Here is a 21013-nt window from a genome sequence, read left to right as displayed (position 1 = left end):
CTTTTGGTGCTTGGGTCACACTAATTACCCAGAAGATATGAAATCGTTGCACCGCCTCAGTCATAACAGTCAGAGAGAAAGATAGAGAGAGAGCCTTTGAAGTCTACTGTACCGTATATCACAAGTGTTAAAAAAGGTTTACTACATACCCCCGCCTACATGAAGGCATTATCCCATTGCGACGAGTCGTCAAGGCGAAGAGCTGAGGGTAGGAATGAGTCTTTGTTCCAACATCCATTTAATAGAGTTCGTCATCATAAAGTGGCATTGATCTCATTTCTGTCCATCTGTCAGCATACTTTGTAGTTTGAGGTCAAGATAACAATAGTCTTGTTAGAGGTGTCAGGTCAATGACGATGAGGCACATGATCATTGCAAGCTTGCCAAAAATGATGCATTCGAATTCTTCTCCATTCAAATTTGACCGCATGGAAGTGAAGAAAACACTACTTCTTTGGTTCCTCAGCATACACAAAACAAAAGGCACATGCCTTCGATAACGTTTGCCTGCCGACCAAGAATCTTGATGATGATGATGATGATGAGGGCGGATCTGAAAACTTGGCGCCAAGCGACCTCATCTTCTGCTTCTCTATTCTTCCTCTTCCTCCTCTGCTCCCTCCTCCTTCTGCTCCCTCTCCTCCTCCTTCCGCGCCAGTCCTTGGGTGCTGCTACTCCTACAAGCATCCGTGATACCATTGTACATTGTGTTACGTTCATATCTCCTACATAGGGAACATGGCTGTTGTCGCACTTGAGAGCCATGCATTGGGGGCGGTGGCTCCGAACTGGTCGCCTTCCTTGGTCTAGATTTCGATGGCCACGCAATTTCATGTGCTCATCTTTCATCTCTTGATGATGATTGGGAGGGGACTTGAATTCATCGTGAAACTTCATTCTCGCTCTTTCTTTCCGAGCCCCGTCACTGCAAAATGCACGAGGATGACTTTGGTGATGTTGGGCGGATCGCTTTTCTTCTCTCTCATCATTCTCCTCATAGCCCCACGATCGATTCAAACCAAAGAGCTGAAGAGGAATAATCGAAATCCGACCAAATATGGCTGTCTTGATTTGGCCGCCCGACTCATGGATGGCACACTCTTTCCCTCGCATGGAGGCTCTTCAGATTTCTCTTTATCGTTCTTCTCCATTGGTGGGTGCCTTTTGTTTGGCATGGAGGCTGATCGGCGGCAGGGGTATTGGTGGTGATGGTGGTTGAATCGACAAACCATCACGCTCTGATCATCGACGACGAATATGATTGAAAATACTATGTTTCTTCTCGGTCGTCGTCGTCGTCGTCGTCCGCCCTCTACTCGTGTTCTGCCTTGGCTTGTCTTTTGTTAAAGTCTCCTCAACCACTTTTAGACGCCAAGCAGGCTTCCATTCAGCTCTCTTTCTCCCCACTTAGTATGCAAATCAGGTGCAAAAGGTATTCTCCATGCCCTATTATGAAGCACCATTTCCACTGATTAATAACTTTAACAATATGACGAAACTCGGCCTTGAACAAAAATCAGTCGCATCAAATTAAGACAAGGCCCCTCAAACCAATTGATCGAGGGAAATATAAGTGGCTGTTTTCCTAGCTGCTTCAATCATGTGATTTTGAAATACTCTTTTTTTTTTCAGAGTCCAAGAAACGACGATTTATCCGAGGCTGATCCCGGGAGCCCAGCACGACTTTCAGTTCGAGACTCGGCCACTCCCGAACAAGATTACAGCGGCAAAAGTGATTCCGGGGGCGGGGGCGGAGGAGTGCGGGTTAAGGTGAGTGAATCAGTCAACTATTGAATGCATCGAAAAAAAAGCATCCAGGTATTTGAAGGTACCCACGTGAACGATCAAAGGACCTCGAGGGTCGTCTGTGGCTGGGTCATTGATAATCATGACTTGTTGATATTGGATGGTTCTTTATTCAAAACCTTGATGTGATTTGGCCTCAGATGACCTTGTTTGACCTCTTTGAATTGGCTCTTTGCCGTATAAGAAAGAGACACATCAGTCGTCTTATGACAAACGACGGATCCCTGCTGTTATCCCGATAGGCCAAACGGGCGGGTTTCGACCCAACAGCACCAATAAATACGCCCCGGGAAGCCTTGGAGACATTATTGACATCACGGGGATTCATGTGGAGATAACGTTGATCGTTGAGGGAAATGACTTCTCGCTCATCCAAGAAGACAAGCAGGCAGCCAAGCTGGCGACACAGCTAGGCAAGCTAGCTTGCGATCTGGCCGTCTGGCTGGCTAGCAGCCACATGGCAAGTCAGCAAGGAGGCGACGCCATCGCCCAACTTGAGCAGCATTCAAACGAGAATTTAAGCGTCACATTTTATTTGAAGGGCTTGGATGTGTCACACTGACTCTCTTTGATATCAAGGGCAGGTCATAAATCTCGAATCAATTGGCAGACGAGCCAAGGTTCAATCAGTCAACCTTGAAGTACTAATTTCAAAGTTTTGATCTTCAGAAGCGCGTTTTTTTGCTTTCCACTCTTCTTCCATTTGGCCCTTCAAGATCGGTGTGTGTATGTGTGTGTCTGCATGCTGTATGCCTGTTATGAATCTCCGAGTGAAATAATTACGTCCTCATTTACGGCCTCTAATTTGACTTTATGATCTGTCATAATCTGTTTTATATCAGGTTTATTGCTGATGCTCCTTTTCGTTGGCGGATCCAACGCCCTCGTGTCGGTACTTACTACTTAGCATCCATGCCTAAACTACAGTACTTGCTAGTACTAGTACTGTAGTAGATGGAGTGTATAGAAGTACTGCTGAATGTCTCGATCCCCACCCAACGACGTGGATCTCTCTCAATGATACTGCTGTATATCTTCATCCAAAACATCTGTTCTCGTTGTTTCTCTCCGATCTTCAGTAACATCAACTGATGGGATCGGTTAGTGTACGTATGTACGCAGAAGTGACTGACAATTGGCAGGCCCATGGATGTGATGGTAATGATGAGAATGAAGAAGAATATGACGATGATATCTCTGTCTATCGATTGCTTTTGTTTGTTCGGGAATTGAATCCGCCTGGGAATCAATCCCAGTCATCAAAACGATGCCCTCTTGCCTTGCGCCTGTCTATCTTTTCTTTCTTTCTTTCTTTCTTCTCTTTCCATCCATCTATCTATTCACTTGATGGCAGAATAATGAGAACAAGTCAGAATTAAGAAGGCGAACGAGGCGAAGTGAAGGGGCTCTGGGACTCAAAAAAAGAAGAAGAGAAAGACTAATCTGGCAACCAAGCGAGAGGCATCATCAGCTCTTCTTGAATAGCTCTACTCCCAATGCTCACGCTGAGCAAGCACCAATATTCTGCGGTAAGACCAGCCAAGGCAATGCATATGTACGCTCGTACATAATCGAGGAGAAAGACTAAGCAGGCCTCCTTCCTTGGTAGGGTGCTCTTCGGTTCCCGGTTGTCTTAGCCCCGCCATACCAACAAATCGATCGTGTAAGTTTCGAAGAGCTGGCGAATCTTCGGCTGTCAAGTGGGTGATTCGAAACCTGGCTTTATCAGAGGACGGCAATGCCTCAGAATTTGATAGACAAATATTCACACTTTGTACGAGTATGAAACATGCCATTGGTTCGGTGACTTTTTAGCGATTCAAAATTCATAGGATCTTAGCCTTACTTAACTCGTATCAAGGTTACTGAAAAGAAACTACTTTTGCCCATGTATGATGATCGGTTTGAGAGGTCGAATAGATGGATGTATGGATGGCGGTGGTGGTGCTGGTCCTATGTGTGTGCGTATGTACGACTCACATGCTGAATGTAGCATGTATGCCCATTGTCTGCCAAAGGCAAAGATGATTGGTCTCGAAGAATACGTCGAAAGAAGTCTGCAACCACGACGAACAGTTCAGTTCAAGAAGGCAAAGGAGAAATCGTTGAAATTGATTTACGTGCATCATGAGATGGGAATGACATGATGGGCGCGAGATGATGAAATTGGGATGGTAAATTGCGCACTCCGTAGTCTCAAATGAACCTCATCATCATCGTCATCTTCGACAACAACTGAATGATGACACCCTAAGTAAAAGTAGCCGTACAAGCATCAGCCCTCCTCCAACTACATATAAACAGCAATTGATTTTTCGCTTGCATGGCCAACCCCCGTGAATAATCATTGCGTATTTTGCTTTTCCTTTGCAGGATCCCCGAGACCTTATTAAGGACGAAAGCAAAGACGAGAAAGACCCCCGGAGCTTCTTAGCCCAACTCCCTCACATGGTCGGATTGGAGGCGCTTCAAAAGCAACATCGCGATTTCTTGAGCAGTCCATCTTTCCTGCAAGGCATTCGAAACCCTGGCGGCCTTTTCCCGCCCATTCCTCACACTGTGGCCGGGACAATGCCCCCGGGTATGCCACCCAATCTCATGTTCCCGGCCTCCATGAACCGGCCACCCTCCCAACCGCCCACGCCTTCGTCCCAAAGGAGTGCGAGCCCACCCACTCATCAGCCGGCCCAAACATTTGGAGGCTCACAACAGAACTGGAGCTTTGAGGAACAATTTAAACAGGTAAAAAAAGAGAACATCTACTTCATCCAAGCAGGTAGTTTAATCTACCGGTTCTGTTCATCACACAGTATCTTCGGGCATTACGTTGTTTAATTACGTTGGGGTGGATTAAAGGCCCACAAAGTTTTTTCGCGATGGAATTCTATCAAAAAGCCCTCAGTTTTGTTGGCACTAAATTAAGTCATAAAAGCAGCAGGTTGAGCGATTGATCATGGCTAGATTTTAGTGAAAAAGATGAACCATTGCTGCTTCTTTGGCTATCCAGGGACGTGCTGCTACTTCTGGATTTTAACCCGAATTTTAGTTCTGGTTATGAAGCAGGGCATTGCATCGGGCTTTGATTGGGTTGACCTCTATTGATCAGGGAATCGACGCTTGGTCTCCTTCTGATATGGACTACCTAGGTGCAAAGCCGACAGCCTTCTTGCTGCTTCGCTCCTTTTTTTTTCCTCCAAGAAGTTTTTTGTGCATCTCTGTTTTGACACGAATCTAATATTAGAAAAAAGATTGCCTCCAGAGGCAAATCCACTCACCCGGTAGACGAAAGATACCCCAAGAATGCTCAGAGCACGGTCCATCTACCGAAGTACAGCAGACACTTCTATGACTGTGGACTCCTGATATGTTTTGTAGAGAAGACGAACGTCTTCACATTGTTTTTGGTCGTCATTTCTCACAATCCTCATCCAAGGGGTTATGTTTCTTTGTGCGCGTACTCTGCTTTTCTGCCTTCTCTACTGTTCTACTGACGGCTGATTGTGCTGGAGGTATTACTGTCGGTAGGAACATGTGTACCAAGTACCAACTCGTCGGTGAGTTTGGAAGTAGTGCTTGTGGTTTTGACTGCTCTCGAGACGAGCTGGTCTGAGTTGTTGAAATTAAATTCATTTTATGGACGCTTTCCACGCATGAGTGGAATTTAATGTTTCCTTGCATTAATGAAAACAATAAATGTGAATCGGAAACATTAAGAGGCGCAATTGTTGCAATGAAACCTCGAGGCTGATGCCTGCACTAGATTTCCTGTTCGACCGGCAGCGTGGATGAAGACACAACCCCGAATTGAAGACACAATATCATGAGCATTTCATTTGATGACCAAGGGTGCTCTATCATTCTCGCCTCTGTCCAGCCGCAGTCAGTGGGCGTGTGGACTGCATGCTTTCATATCTTGAAGAGATTTGCTCTGGCATTGCAATGACAGAGCGAATGCATCCCTCTCGTTGTTGTATTCTTCGTCTCGTTCTTCTCCTCGTTCCTCCTTCGTCTTCACCTCCTCATCTTCATCCCTGTCCTCTTCTCTTGAGTTGGCTTCTTGTCTACCCTGAAAATCTTCTCTTCAGACCCTTCCCTGCCTCTTTCTCCAGTGTACGTACATAGTAATAGCAAGAGTATGACTGAAATAAGTGCACCACTGGAACGTACCCCATACCCCTGAGGAGTCGATATGTTCGAGAAGTACATTGAGAAGTACCTTACCTGATCATCAATACATCCCCCCCCTGCTCTTTTTCCCTCTCCCTCAACCTCATGATGTTCCATGATGTTCATTCATGGACGCACACATTTGTTGTGCTCAACGAGAATAGAAGAACGCACCCACACGCAAATCATTTACTAAATGATGCTCCACTGCAACTCCATCCCGGGCGGGTTAATGGAAGAAACTGGATATTTTCTCCTCGTCGGCTGCTATCCAATTGGAAGAATATCAATCTATTCTTGGTTGATGTTTCGACAGAATTCATCATTAGCCGAAGATTCTCGCGCTTGATTGGCAACCCTTTGCTGTGTCAGAACTCCTTCAAGCTTATTCCATATTACACTTTACTTTGAAGGGCTCAAATGCAGCAAGTTCGGAAACAAACACCAATATATTAGGCCTAACCGAGAGTAGAAACCCCTCTTTTTGAAGGCCTTCTTTTCATTCACCAATTCTTGCTTTTCATTTACCGGCCAGAAAATAGCACTTTTGGGCTTGGATGTTGAAAATTGACCACAATCTTTGATACGATCACGAAAAACAAGGGATTAAAAAAAGCGAAACACATTCTTGGATCGTCTCTCGAATTGTGGGCGAGTGTTTGCCAAATTTAGTGCTTATTCATCTCCTAACTGAATCTGAACTGAGGGCAGCACGTATCTTGGTGGAGAGATTTCCCCCCTCTTGATAAGACGAGGTTGTTCTTTTTTCTCCATCGTTTACATGCCTTAATCCCAAACAATGCTAAACGACATCGAATTGATCGTTGGCCAAAAGAACGAGAAAAAACGAAATCACACTCGACGAACAAGCACAGAAGTCCAGTCAAATACACAGTCCATGTAGGTACTACGACAGGGCACGCAACATACCCACACTCTTCAGTAAAGAGGAGGGGAAAATCAAAATGCACGGAGCAAACGATGGGAGAAGACGAAGAAAAGGAGAGATAGGGGGACTGTATGTATGTCTTTGCTGGGTTATCTGGGTTACTTGGGACGGTTCCAATTTCTGTCAATGCGCGCCCTCCGGGTGGAACGAATCCACTTTGATTCAACACATTACGAGCTGGACAAGTGGAGGCTGAATGTAATGACGATCATCAGCATCGGTATCAGCATTATCATGGTCATCATCAAGAGGGGGGATCGTTCATCGCCGCTTGACATTCCGTCTCAAGCCCAAAGTTGCAAATTCGCTGAGCTGAGAAGGCTCAAGTGTCAACCAGCACGGATTTCAGCCAGACTGATTCCGACAATGACCACTTGAATTATCGCCCGAGAACGACGCTCTTTTTAATTCCCCTTGTCACGATGCCATTTATTTCCCCTTCTTTCTCCTTGGCTCCACAAAACTACGTGTGTGTGTGTGTGTGTGTGTGTTTGCTTGAGGTATTTCATACATACTTGTGGTTCAAGCCATGAAAGCCATATCAAAATGGGGCTGGAGGGAAGCAGTATAAATGAATTGTCGTTTGTCTCAACTCTCAGCGGTCAGCATGGCGTTTTGAGTATCAAATGAGCTCACTTTATGAGTATTGATGATGTCTCATCTGGATGAAACAGTAACAAATGGGGAATGCAATCATGACATATAGCATGGGTCGTCATGAAATGCCATTGACCGAGAGAAATTCGTCTCCAGCCAACGGACTGAGGGCTACAATCAAGGAGGAGCCAACGAGCCAACGGAATTGGAGCAATGTCGATTTCCAGCGAATTTTGTAATCAACTTAAGTTGGAGGCTCCAGATTTCCTGCGGAACCCGAGGAATTGGCTTTTTGATAAGACAAAATCATTTCCAAAGTAACATACATACTTTTCTCGGTGACTCCTCGTTTCAAGAGTGCGTGTACCCCGTATGTACTACGTACATTGAGCTAAATTTCGTTGAGGGGGGAGTAATTTGATGGCGAAAGAAAGCATATAAGTAATGCGCTTACTTATTTTTAGTGATAAAACATCTTTGTCTATCGTTTCCGGCCAATTAAAACGGGAGTAAACACCGCCCTCATTCTGCGAAAGAAAATATTGGGCCTGCATTTAATAGAGAAACATGTTCAGAGTGGTTATGATCTCTTGGCAATGAACTCGATCCGGTTAATGATACTCAAATGTGTTCAATTCACCAATTTTGGCTCATATCTTCGGCAAACTGTTCTGATCAGGCGTCTTTTGTTTCAAACAATCCTCTAACTTTGGAAGCAAGGAAGTCTTTGCTTCATAGTTCATTAACATTCTTCGACTCATCATCACTGAGATTCACTTGAAACGAGGTTTAAAAGCGGCGAGGGGAGCATCCATAATGGAATGAAAGATGTGCGAGGGAAATCTTCATTTCTCCTCGGGACATTGTATCAACCTGCCCAAATCAGGGTTCCAATTGAAATTATCTCTCGCTAGCCATTGGATTATTTCTAGTTTTTGGTTGGCACACCCTAATTGGCGTTGATCTTCAGAGTATACGTACAGTACTATATGATGATTGGAGGGACGGCAGCACCACCACTTGATTATGGACTTGGCCTTTTGTCAAATTATGCTTTAACAGGCAATAAATCATGATCAATTGTCATTCAGTCTGAGGATCATAATGGCTTTTTTCTTTTCCTTCTTGTTCTTCACCCGAGCTCGATTGGCTCTCAATTTGGCTTACCCACATCCGTCGTCCGTCGACGATCGTCCGTCGTTGAACGTTTGATTGCATACGAGGGACAAACCGAACTTGTCATAATTGATTTCCTGCGATTGATTTCAAGCCGTGTTGATGACGATTTTGGTAGCAATTAAGTCATATTTCTCAGACGCATTGGGCCACTGATGATTGTGGTTGGTTGGTTGGTTGGTTGGTTAGTTCATTGGTTGAGATCGTGCAAGCGATACTTTCAAGCAGTCCACGTATTGAACCTGGGAAGAGAGCGAGAGACACGAAAAATTTGCTCACTCTGCCATTAACACGTAATTGATCAGAGAAGTCTTCATTTCGCTTGATGATTGAAACTAGTATAACCACCAGGTAGGTAGGTAGGTAGGTAGGTTGGTTGGTTGGCAGGTTGGTTGGCAGGTAGGTACATAGGTAAGTTGTTGGTTGGACGTCGCTTTCGGTTGAGGCCACCGCCGTTTCATTGGGAAACAATTTCACAGCCGAGCGAAATGAATTTGGTCTGATCTACTACTCCTGTCTTCTGAAACCAGATAATGTTAGGGTGCACAAATATCCCCCTATGATATCGATGGATGGAGTTGTTACTTTTGTAAGTAATAGAACCTCAATTGGATGACGATCATTGAAAAAAATGATTAATCCTCCTTAATGATATCCAGATTGGAGGGCATGCTATAGCTTCTTCCTCCCCCAACGTGCCAATTTTGGGATCATTATCAATTCGGGCTTTTGAGCCGGCCCACTTCCTTCCTCAGCCCGCCCACTAGTACATAGAGCTCGAGAATTCGACAATGAAAATGAGGAAACTCGGTCTTTGACTTTAATCGAGAAAGAGCAATTCTGGACCCCGGTTAAAGTGAAATTAAATTTCAAAACTTCTCATTGGGATCAACGGACTTGCCTTGCTTCTTCTCCTTCTACTTCTGCACAAACGAACCGAAAAACAAACGTACGTACGTACGTACTTGTACGGTGGATCAAGACTCGGGAACGTGCATGTGCCCATTGTGGCTTTTGTTTGGAGAGCATTTCCCCTTTTGTTTTATCTCCCTCGAGATTTGCCTTGATTGTCATGTAGTACGTACGACGAGCAAGAAAGTGAGCACGAAGGTTTTGGGGGCTTTCCATGCCTCATATTGCCACGAGTCTCGTCAAGTTCGAGACTGGGTGCCTCAAAAGCCTTGCTGTGAGCTGGCCTGCTTTAACAAAAAGTTGTCCATTGTCGTTCCCAACTTCCCATGCTTTCACTTTTTCATCGCCGGGATTTTTTCCAAAAAATACTCATACGTGTTTGAGGTCAAGATGTCGAGTCTGTTCCTCGGAGTGGCACTCTGTAGTTTTCAATGTACTGAACTCTCATTTGTGACAAGGCAGTAGGCAGTAGGCAGAACGACGAATGAAGAATGTGAATCATTGACATCGAGATTTCCCCCATGAATATGCCTGTACGACACGTACTAGCTTTTCGCTTGCGCTCATTGTAAATCATGCATGCTTCCAAAAATTGAAGACGAGTTCGTTCACTCGAAGTTCAAAATGTGCGCTTTGATGAGTCAGATCGAAATGTCGAACACTTTATTCATTGCATTGCGCCATTAACGAGAAGTGGGATTTTGTTTTTAAATTTCATGGACCTCTCCGATTATTCCCATTTGGAAAGTGAGGACCCGAACGTAGTGGAACAAGTGTTCCCACCTAAGTTAAGTTGGCCTTTTCATTCTCACGCGGCAGCTTCACTATAATGAATGCATTTTATGGCCGTCGAGCAAATGTTTCCAATCCAAGAAGTTCCTCTCATCTCTCCTGATTGATCTCGGATGGCCAGAAACTCAACTCGTTACCAAAGTTGAGGGAACTGGCTAGATGGCTAGCTATAAATAGACGCCCGACGAGCATCATCAACTGAAACACATCCCTTCAGCGATACTTGTCGAAATCGTCCAAGGCTTTGGAGTCTAGTATCATCTTGTTCATTTCGTTTCATCCTCTGTCCCGTGTGTGGCGCCGTCGACTAGTTCGTCTTTGCCGTCAAGCAGTAGGTCCTCCCCATCGAATTGATTTCCTCCACCCTTTAGTTGGGATCGTCGGTCTTTACTTCAGTAGTGCATTCACCCAGCTCACCTAGCAGCCATGGTGTTGGAAGCAGTGACAGCAGCACTTGAAGAAGCTATTCGCGTTGTTTCACCTCTTGAAATTTGATGCTTTTCCAATCTTCCAAGAAAAGTAGATTTTCAATCAACATCCCCGTCAGCCTAGTCGAAAGAGATGACGACGACGAAGACGACGGTGGTGATGATGATGATGATGATGATGATGATGATGATGATGATGATGATGACGACGATTCACAGGGGGATTTGAACAACAGCACATCGTTCAGAAATTGAGCATCATTGTTGACTTTTGCTCTTCTTGTCTCGAAAATAGCTTGGGGTACTGTAGAATCAATGTCAATCCCCAAACGATTGAGGGCTGATTATTGATTTGGAAAAAGTGCTGCAAGTTTTGGAGTCAACCGTTGGTGATTTTCGTTGCTCATCTCGGCAATAACTTGATCTAGGTTTGGAGTTACGGGAAATCATGACCCGACAAGGGTCACTAGCATGGATCTCAAAGTGAAAGCCTTGGCGACGAACGAATTGGATAAGCTCAAATGAAGCTCATTTTCTCCATTTCCCTTGGAGAAATACACTCTGATCTTGAGCTTTCTTGGCGGTAGTGCCTGGCTGGCAAGCTAGCCAAACAGTCTGCAAGTCAGTCAAGTCAGTCAGTCAGTCATCCAAGGGGTCAAGACCTCGCAGAAGAAGTTAGTTTAAAGCAATCTTCTTATTTCCACGCAACGTTGCTACACATATCCGTTGAAAATCAAATGTCTGGGTGGAATCTTCTCATTCTCTGAACCATTTCGAACTTGACGGTGGTGTTTCGCCGTTTCCGTCTTTGGCGCATTCTTAGATCGTGGAGGCAGGCTTTCTCTTTCTCTTTCTCTCCTTCTCTTTATATATTTCTCGACTCTGAGGCGAGTTCGGATTCGACCCAGGGATGAGACCAAAAGACTGTAATGGTTGTCTGTCCTGAGACTCCTCCCACGTGGCTTTCTCAGGAAAATGGAAAACTGAGACCAAGTCTTGATTGAAATACCAATAGATGTACCATACGTCATCTTCTTGGTCCGTCTTGTTAACTTAGGGTCGTGTAAGATGCTCAAAGGCTCCAATCAATCCGATGAGATGAAAAGATCTGCTGATTATGAGATGCAAGAGGATTGACTCCCGGGTGAATGGCTTTTCGTATCAATATCGCCGTATGAGAGAATCCGCTCCCTATCCTATCGGATTTAATCTCGGGCACGGAAATGGAACAACTGTGTCAGTTCTTAGGTCGTTTGTTAATGGTTGGAGATGGGACCAAGTGGTGCTCAATTAACCTTTGTTTCTCGATGGGATCGAGAAGATCCAAGTGAACGAGTGCTATTGCGTGGGTCATTGGAGACTAGACATGTTCCGTTGGCTGAGAGGAGAGAAGGGGAAAATATATGAATGGATGTGTTATACACAGAGATCAATTGGAAAATTTCTTGTCCCATTAATTTTCTGTCTCTAGTGTTGCACAGTTCCACCCACGGAATGACCAAGTTTGTCGGTGCCGTTCACTCGTCGATTACTCTGCACGAAGCAGCTTTTGTGAGTTTTCATGTATGTCTAGTGTATGTGCTGACTGCCTCCATGCTCCATCCCGTTGATGCTTTATATTTTCCACCATCTGCTTCTCTTCCCACCATATTATGGATCTATTGAACGAAGAGGGACAAGTTACTGCTACTATTAGAGGCAAGAATGAGAGTAGTAGCAGAAGAAGAAGAAGAGGAAGAACAAGAAGGAGGAGGTGGAGGAGGAGATGCAGCAACGGCAGAGGCAGTAGCAGCAGTCACAGCAGTAGCATTACTAGCAGAGAAAAGTTGAGAGGATAGAGAAGCTTATAGCATCCTTTGCCCCCCCCCCTCTCCATCCAATTGAGCCCCGCTGTGTGTATTCCACTCCATGCGTTGGTCAGTTTAGCTGACTTGGCTTTATGGGTTCACTGCCAAAATAGCTATATTGAACAAAGCAACATTTTATGGCTTCAATGCTAGATATTGCCCGGCAAAAAGCTAAGGCATGGGGTATGCTTGACTATAATCATCATGATACTCTCGTTTAGCGTGATAACAAAACTGTAACTTGCTGGGGCATAATAAGATAGACATAGTAAGCCATCATTGTCTAGTAAATAACCGCGCAATTTGCAATGATTCGTTGGCTTCAGATATTGCGTTCTTTTCTGAACAGTGTTGGTCGGACGATGTTGTTGTCCATTGGTGATCCATCCACTCTTTCTTCTCCCATGGGAAATTGCTTCATCTGATTTTTCAGAGCATCAGATTGTCATTAGCGTAGGATCAACACATCCCCTGGCACCCAAGTACTGTAAAAGTATACTGCTCAGTGCATCATCAACAACAACAGCAACAACAACGACTACAAGATATCGAGGCAGCGATTCAGTGTTCGAGTAGATCTACGTACGTGTTGTTGACTACACCCTTCTGTTCTAAACGTAGTGGTGCACGTAGTGCGTCGAAAGAGAACGAACTGGTTGCTGATGGGTTAGATGCGGGAATAGAGGCAGTCGAAATCATGGGGATCACTCCGATGGAATTAATGTTTGCCCAATGACCGTATGTGTGCTAACACGATATCGGAAGGGATGAAAACAGGATTAGAAGCACGACACCGGACACTCAAGCCTCTTTTCTCTACCAGGGATCAAATCCATCTATCTTCAATGGTCCAATTTTCACTCATGGGACAATTTTGATCTTCAACGAATGGACAAATTCTTGAGATCCTTATTTTCTCGTTCCTTCATCCCACAGTACGATCACAAACGAGGCATTTTGGTATGGATATGTTGTTGGAGCCCAACATTATGTCATTTGGGTCATGCCCATCAATGAATGATCTAGAGCGAGTACGGAACTTCCTGTTGAGCCGTGTTCCCAGCCAATGGACCGACATTGGCCATTCGATGGTTGTTCCAAATTAGCTCGGAACTGGACCATGTGCCATTAATCAGCCGCAAGATGTTTGTTATTGAGGATCTATTACTAGTAGTCGTTCTTCTTACGCAGTAGATCCACTGGTCAATGCAATAGACGAGAGAACTCGGGGAAGATGGGAAGATGATGATAATGATGCTTCGAGGTCTTCTTACTTCCTTCCATCCATCCCTCCATCCTTCCTTCCTTCCTTCCTCTCTCGTGTCTTGTTAGCCAGTCGGAAAGAGGGATCATTTATTAATGACAGTACACACAGCAACGAAAAGTTTGTTATCCATTATCCGGGCCATTTTCGGGTTAATAGAGAATGCTGACCACCATGTTCCAACACCGATCCAGGAGGCGCATGATGATCTCCTGATGAGACATCGATTTCAAGCCCTCATCTTTCTAGGCTTTTGTTAGCAATTTTCTTGTCAGACTCTGGGCACATCCTTGGACCTATTAGCCTCAACAATCGTTTAATCAGATTGTCCGTGGGCATCTCACAATATCCCTGATATTCGGTCGGATTTTCGGTTAGAAAGTCATCACATCTCTTTTCACTTCCCTCATTTTCTCTCTCTTTCTCAATGCGGGGGTCTAGTGCTAATAATGGCCAAACAAATCGTGCCCAATGATTATGAGCGATGTGTTCTCGATTTGCCATTGATCCGTTTCCAAGTTCTTCTTTTTCCTCGAGATTGATGTGTGGAGTGCCAATCAATCCGTCAGCAGAAACGAACTTCTTCCTCACTTGGCCGTTGCCATTGAGCCTCTCACTACTGGACCGAGTAGTTCATGCGTCAGTGCGATACCGTATTGCTCGGCACAGACAACAGCGACTAACTCGATCCTCTCCACTCCTTCGTATATTATTGTTGTTTTGTTGTCGACTGCAGAAACGAACTTCTTCCTCACTTGTTGCCATTGAGCGAGCCTCTCACTACTGGACCGAGTAGTTCATGCGTCAGTGTGATACCGTATTGCTCGGCACAGAGAACAGCGACTAACTCGATCCTCTCCACTCCTTCGTATATTATTGTTGTTTTGTTGTCGACTGCTATAATCTGACGAATCCTTCTCTCATTATGGCAATGCAAACATTATCCATCAATATAGATAAAGTGCTAGGAGAGCGACGGCCATTGAGTACTCTTCTTTCTCTGTCTGCACTCCTTTCAGGGCTTCATTGCGGTATTAGATGGGCTTATTCTGAGTGCATTTCTGACATAAGACCCTTCAGAACTGATATGAGAGACAGGGTGGACTCGTTGGAAGCTATCACTCGTTTTTGTCCAGAATATCGAGGGAGGTGAATAATGCTTCCAGTCATTAAAAAGCTTGTAAATTCCTGGCCGTCGCCGTCTTCCAATGACATTCATTCATTGGCTTTATGAACTGATCCTTGGCTCCACACAACAACAGGTCGGCTTTTATCTCAACAGTGGCGTCCTCATCCTCCTGTCTTTTTATACGCACACGTACAGAGTGTAAGGTGGATTGATTTTTCCATCATTTATCTCTGCCTGGCATCTCTCCTTATTGAGTTCAGGGCTCTTCTCCATCTTCTTCTTCTTCTCCTTTTTTCATCCGTTTTCATTCACGGCTCATCGAGGCTTTGCAGTGGCTTTGCAGTGGCTTTGGATGGAGCAGAAAAAGCTAGCTAGCTAGCTAGGTAGCTAGCCAGTCGACCAACCAACCAACCAGCCAAGTGGCCCAGGGTTTTGGTATTGTTGTTGGCTCGTGCTCGGCGTGTCAATTCAATCCAGCTTTATATCATGACCACACTCACGCACAAGCCACTATCCAACATCTGTCCAGGTTCAGCTGGATTCCAACCCAAGTGTCGCCCCTCCACTTGTTACTGGCGAGTCCCTCGGGCGAGGAACTCAATGACATCACGGCCGCACTCTTCGACTTTGATCGCGGACAACCTTTTTATTGGCCAGGTGATAAATTCTGGCCAAACCCATTGGGAGTGAGAAGGATCTCGATTCATTGAGTGACAAAGCGATGGCATCGGTGCCTGGGCCCACCACGAACCTCCTTTCCTGTCTTGAATGGACATGTTAGTTCTTTTATCAGGTCAGAAGTGACATTTAAACCGTGTTCTGCCGTCTAATCTCAACTATTTGTCCAACCACCAATCCTTTGAAGTGTCACAAAGAGCGGCAGAGGGACGGACAAAAACTTGCGGTCGGTCGACTCACACATACACTCACACACAGATCCATGGGCGTACGTCCAGAAGTAATGCGAAGGACTTCCATTCAGTATACGTAGTACTATGTATCGTCTCCTGGAGACAGTAGGTAGTGGTGTCAATGGATTGGGACCGGTTGGTTGGTTGGCTTTGATAAGAATGTCTTTTTTCACATCTCAGACACGGGTTTAAGGAAGCGATAAGTATCTCATTCAAACTTTTTTCCTTGTGACTGTATGAAAAGCAAGAATAATAATGATAATGATAACACTATTAACACAACGATGATGACGATGATCATGATAATGGTTATGGTATTGAGAGGAGCCCTCGCCTTCCAAGTATATGATCCGCTTTTTGCGGTACGAGGACTTTAGTGTCCGGTTGTTTGATCAGGCCAGTCAATTAATGCGTGGAATTTCCTCGCCTGTGGGGTTAACTGTGTTACTTCTCAGGATTCTCGGGCATTGTCTTTCTCGCTCTCTCGATCTGTCTTCACTTTAATTTGATGAATTGGTTCTCGCAGCAGGCATTCCTCACTCCTGCCACCTTTTATTGACCATGAGGTGAAATATTTGATCGCCATTAGGGCTCCTCTTCGTCTCGCTCGGTACTTGACCTGGAATTTGAACCCTTCAATAATAACAATCGAACGGGAGTGTTTCATTACTCATTTTTCATCATGAGCTCATCAATCGATCCATCTATCCTTCCATCCTCCATCCACCTATCCATCTATCTATCTCGATCCTCTTCTTCTTCTTCTTCTTCTTCTTCATTGAGTTTAGTATCTCGTAACCAATCTCATCCATCATGTGAATGTAGAAACATTCAAAGAAGAATCAATTTACATCCAGCCCACTACCAAAAGTGAGGTATGGATCAAGTGGGCAGGAAAGAGGGAGGCATTCTTTCTTCCCTCCTTCTTTGTTTTACTGACATCATCAAGAATCAGGCGATCATTATTCGCCCATCAAGTTGGACGAGGATGATTAATCTAGAGCGTTGGTTCGACAGGATTTCGAGAGATTTGTTTCTCGGTCCGCCGCTGAGCTCGTGAAATCATATTGACACATGGAATGATCGGCTTTTTCGTGTTCCTCGTTTTTTCCTTGCCAGAGTGCATCAACATGCTCTCTGGGTCCCTCTGCCTATGTGCGTATTGAATGCTGTATACTGTATGAGTATGTTCCTACCGAGTACGTGGATATGATGCATGCCAACCAAATAATGCTTCGCCCGGAGATCCCTGGCTGAGCCATCATTGTCGAAAGTCTCCAAGCGAGTTCCCCTCAATATCATTCATCTATTTAACACACATTCCTGGAGTGACGAGAAAAAATTCCTGCATCTCTAATTGAATTAAAGAACGATGATGATGATGACGACGACATGACGACGATCCAAGCTGAGTCGGAGGTTAGCTTGAACTCCATCATCTATGGATGGGTTGGGAACGGTGGGTTGCTCTAAAGGCGAGAAATTTTTCTTCAATGGTTTTCCAGGAGTGGCTGGGCTGGTTAGTTGGTTGGGTGCTGCCTGGCTAGATGGCCGATTCAGTACCCTCCGCCAGTACGTTTGTACATGTGATGATGATGGTCTCTGTGGCAAATTGTATTATGTAAATGATGAACACCGATGAGCGAGGTGGTTGGGGCAATTTGCCCGATCGACTTGATGAACTATGCAAAATATCAGAAAATGCGGAATATTCTTCGTTTGAACTCCATTCCACGTGTGGAAATCTGAGTGAGTGTGAGAGAGTGTGCTGCTGAGGCAATACTACATTAGCACTTACATTACGTTCGACGAACCAATGGCTTCTACTTGGGCCGGTACGAAGTGTAGAGGTGATTTGGTGGCCTAGCGTACATTTGCCATGCATGACTGGAATGTGGTTGTTTGTGAATGTGAAACCGAGAAAATATGGTGAATAATATGAATGAGATCTGCCGCCAGGTTTTCGATTCGATTCCCAGGACAGGCATTCTTCGATAATAATCCCGTTACTTCACGGAGAATGGATATGTTCTTATAGTTCTTCATTAGGTTTGGAAGTCGGATGGAAATGCTCTTGGCTGACTGGTTACTTTTGCACACAGACACGACCACCACGGGCCATGGTCGCAAAAGTTTCAATCACAGGATGTTCTTTTTCGGAAAAAGCACTCAAAAGATTAGGGAATGTCCTAAAATCTCGGACAAAATCCGCTCGTACTACGGAAAGTATCAACTAGTTCTGCTCCCTGCCATAGTGCTTGTAGATGTATGGTCTGCTAGTGAATGTAGTATGTATCTGTCTGTCTGTCTGTCTGTCTGTCTGGCCGTCCAGTAGTTGGTTACTGAAGTGCTAGCTTAATTCTTCAAGCCTCACTGGAACCGGGGGCAGTTTGCGACGGGTGTCTTCTGTGTCCACGGCACGGGAAATAAATTTGAAAATGGCTCAAAGTTTGACATCAATGGTCAGTTATGGCCGGTCAACACTGAAGCCTGTCGCTCCCTCTCTTTCTCCCTCTCTCTCTCTCTCTACGTATGTATTTTTGTTCATGCCATCCAGTTACATGCCTTCCAATTGGACATGTTAGTCGGGGGATTTGAATGTAATCCTTCCACTTACTTCAAGTCCACCGAATTCGTCTGATCCGCTCTCCAATAAAGTTCACAGAACACCATCATGGTCACCATCGGTGATGGGATACAGAATACAGTACATGCAATCAGTCCATTTTGAATCTGATCTTTAAAACGTCAAAATTAGCAACTGATCGTGGCCAGCCTGTCCAATGGAAGATTCGAACTTCGAAGTAGTGTAAGAAAACTGTGTCAAAAGTACAGGAGCTCGTTGGGTAGCATGTATGTACAGTATGTAGTTGGGACGGATGGATCATTCGGGAATCGTGACCCGTTCTGACTGGATCGGTTTGTCTCGCCCTTAACTTTGAAACGAGGAATACGAAAGAAGCACCAGAAGAATGAACTTGGAGACGGCGAAAAAGCGAAGAGAAGAGAAAAAAAGATGTGAGCGAGGACGGTTTGGATTACATTGCTTTTTACACGTGTTGGGTGTCAAAATCGAAAGAATGAGCTTGAATTATGCCACTAGACTGAAAAGAGACTTACACGAACTCTGAGTACGGAGGCTGAAGTACGTACAAGAACACTTGTTAGCCGAGAAATTTAAGGGATCAAGACGAGCAGTGTGGAAATGTCGGTGTTTTGATCATGGACAGGGGGTACCAAGATAACCCAGACCCACGGTCCAAATATGGAAAGAGTCGAACAATTGATCCGAACCCGATTAGACGGCTGGACGCCAAGGGCATGATGGGAGCTGGGAAGAAGAATGCCGGTTTTGGGTTGGTGTTTGGGTTCTCAGAACCTGATTTTAATTGTCATTAGGCTTGAAAAATGCTCTGCTTGTTTCTACGGGAAGAAAATATCCAGTTACGAGGAGCCCAAACTTGCCAATCACGTCCATGATTTATGTGGCGCATTTTGGCGAAATATTTGGCCGCTGCAACTAATGCGCTTTTTTCCCGGAGCTTTAAATCAAAATCCGTTCGTTCCATGCACATTTGGAATGCAACTCTCAAACCAATCACCAATGAGCCAATACCTACTACGTATGTGTGTAGTATTTGTGTGCTTGTATGCGGTTCCCCGTTGAAACCACTTGGTTTCGTCCGTCTCTATTCATTGTGAATTGTTGATGAACCATCTGCCAGCGTTAGTCTTTATGTGTCTGTTTGTACTGCCAAAAATTGATCCTCAATTGATGATAGGATTTACTCACGCTTCAAGACACATGGCTTTCTTTGCCTTGAATATTTCCACCTATTCCAAAGTATTTGAATGAAGAATAAACACCGAGCTCCCACGTCATTTGAAGGCATCAAATTAACATTGTGTTCCATTGAAGTCTTGAACCCAGGGAACTGCAAAACGGCTTAGGCCACGGACAGTGTGCATGATCTGGAGCAGAATTTGCCATTTGTCAAACGAAAGATGAATGAGGACGTGTTCTACTTGGCAGTCCCATTGGATGTCTCTACCCACCCCTCCTGTTCAAAACACTCGCTCTACTCGATGGTGGATGAAGAATCAGTAAAACTGAATAGCAGGGATTGCAACAGCCCCATCCAACCGCGGTGGGTCGGCATCGTCTTGATCCGCGTGTGTTGGTGGATCTCTCAACAAGAGTTCTTGAAGCCAAGGTATTCGATCTGAATCCGTCAATCAGATCTATATGCTCTCAGCAGGACATCGTGACACTTTTACCCCGTGTTGAACGAGACACGGGGAAGAAGCATTTCTCTTCGTCTTCCTTCCCTCTCTCTCTCTCTCTGTCTGTCTCTCTCTCTTTCTCTCTCTCTCTCTCTTTCTTTCTTTCTTTCTTTCTTTCTTTNAATTTCTGGGAAGGCAAAGTCGTCACAACACCGAGGTGGCAAATATTGATGAAAGAGAAAGAAACTGTTTATTTACCCGAGGTCTTGAATTGATCAAATTCATGATTGGGACGACTGAGATAACAAAAAGATTAGACAGACATTGGATAAGGGTCGAAACCCGCAGGAAAAATAGGATGAGCCTCACTTGACAAATGGTAATCATGTTTCCTTTCCTTTCTTCTGTATTACAGCTTTATGAAATCGACGACAATCCCAAGCGAAAAGAATTCCTCGACGAGTTGTTCACCTTTATGCAGAAACGAGGTAAGTCCAATCTTTGGTTCATCAGCATTTAATGGTTGGATGTACTCTCGATGTTAGAGGGGCTTTGTTTACCTGGACGACTGACCCTCCACGTACGTACGTAGGTATAGTAAAGTAGGGATGGCCTACTATCTTGATGGAAAAGCACAATTAATCAAATATTGGCGCGTCAACCAAATGTCTTTGAGTCATTATAATTCGGCAAAGCCGTGGATCGTGGTGGCACTCAAATTCAATGGCGAGACTCGACGAGGTTGATGATGATGATGACAATGATGACGATGATGACAATGACAAGGATGCAACCCAACACCGAGCTAGGC

At 44.8% G+C, this 21013-nt stretch overlaps 1 protein-coding gene across 1 annotated transcript in view; it reads left to right on the top strand.

Moving 5' to 3' along the window:
- The window catches only part of LOC131879125 (protein dead ringer homolog), a gene marked incomplete at its 5' end in the record, with an annotated part of 50095 nt that overhangs the window by 10154 nt on the left and 18928 nt on the right, over window positions 1-21013 (top strand). Inside the window, 3 exon segments of the mRNA XM_059225349.1 lie at window positions 1633-1770; window positions 4180-4548; window positions 20618-20690. Of these exon segments, the coding sequence (XP_059081332.1) occupies window positions 1633-1770; window positions 4180-4548; window positions 20618-20690 (580 nt within the window).

The sequence above is a fragment of the Tigriopus californicus genome, chromosome 4 (genome assembly GCF_007210705.1).
Source record: "Tigriopus californicus strain San Diego chromosome 4, Tcal_SD_v2.1, whole genome shotgun sequence".
Classification (NCBI taxonomy): domain Eukaryota; kingdom Metazoa; phylum Arthropoda; class Copepoda; order Harpacticoida; family Harpacticidae; genus Tigriopus; species Tigriopus californicus.
Note: the sequence above shows the minus strand (reverse complement) of the source record. Positions and strands in the feature narration are given on the sequence as shown.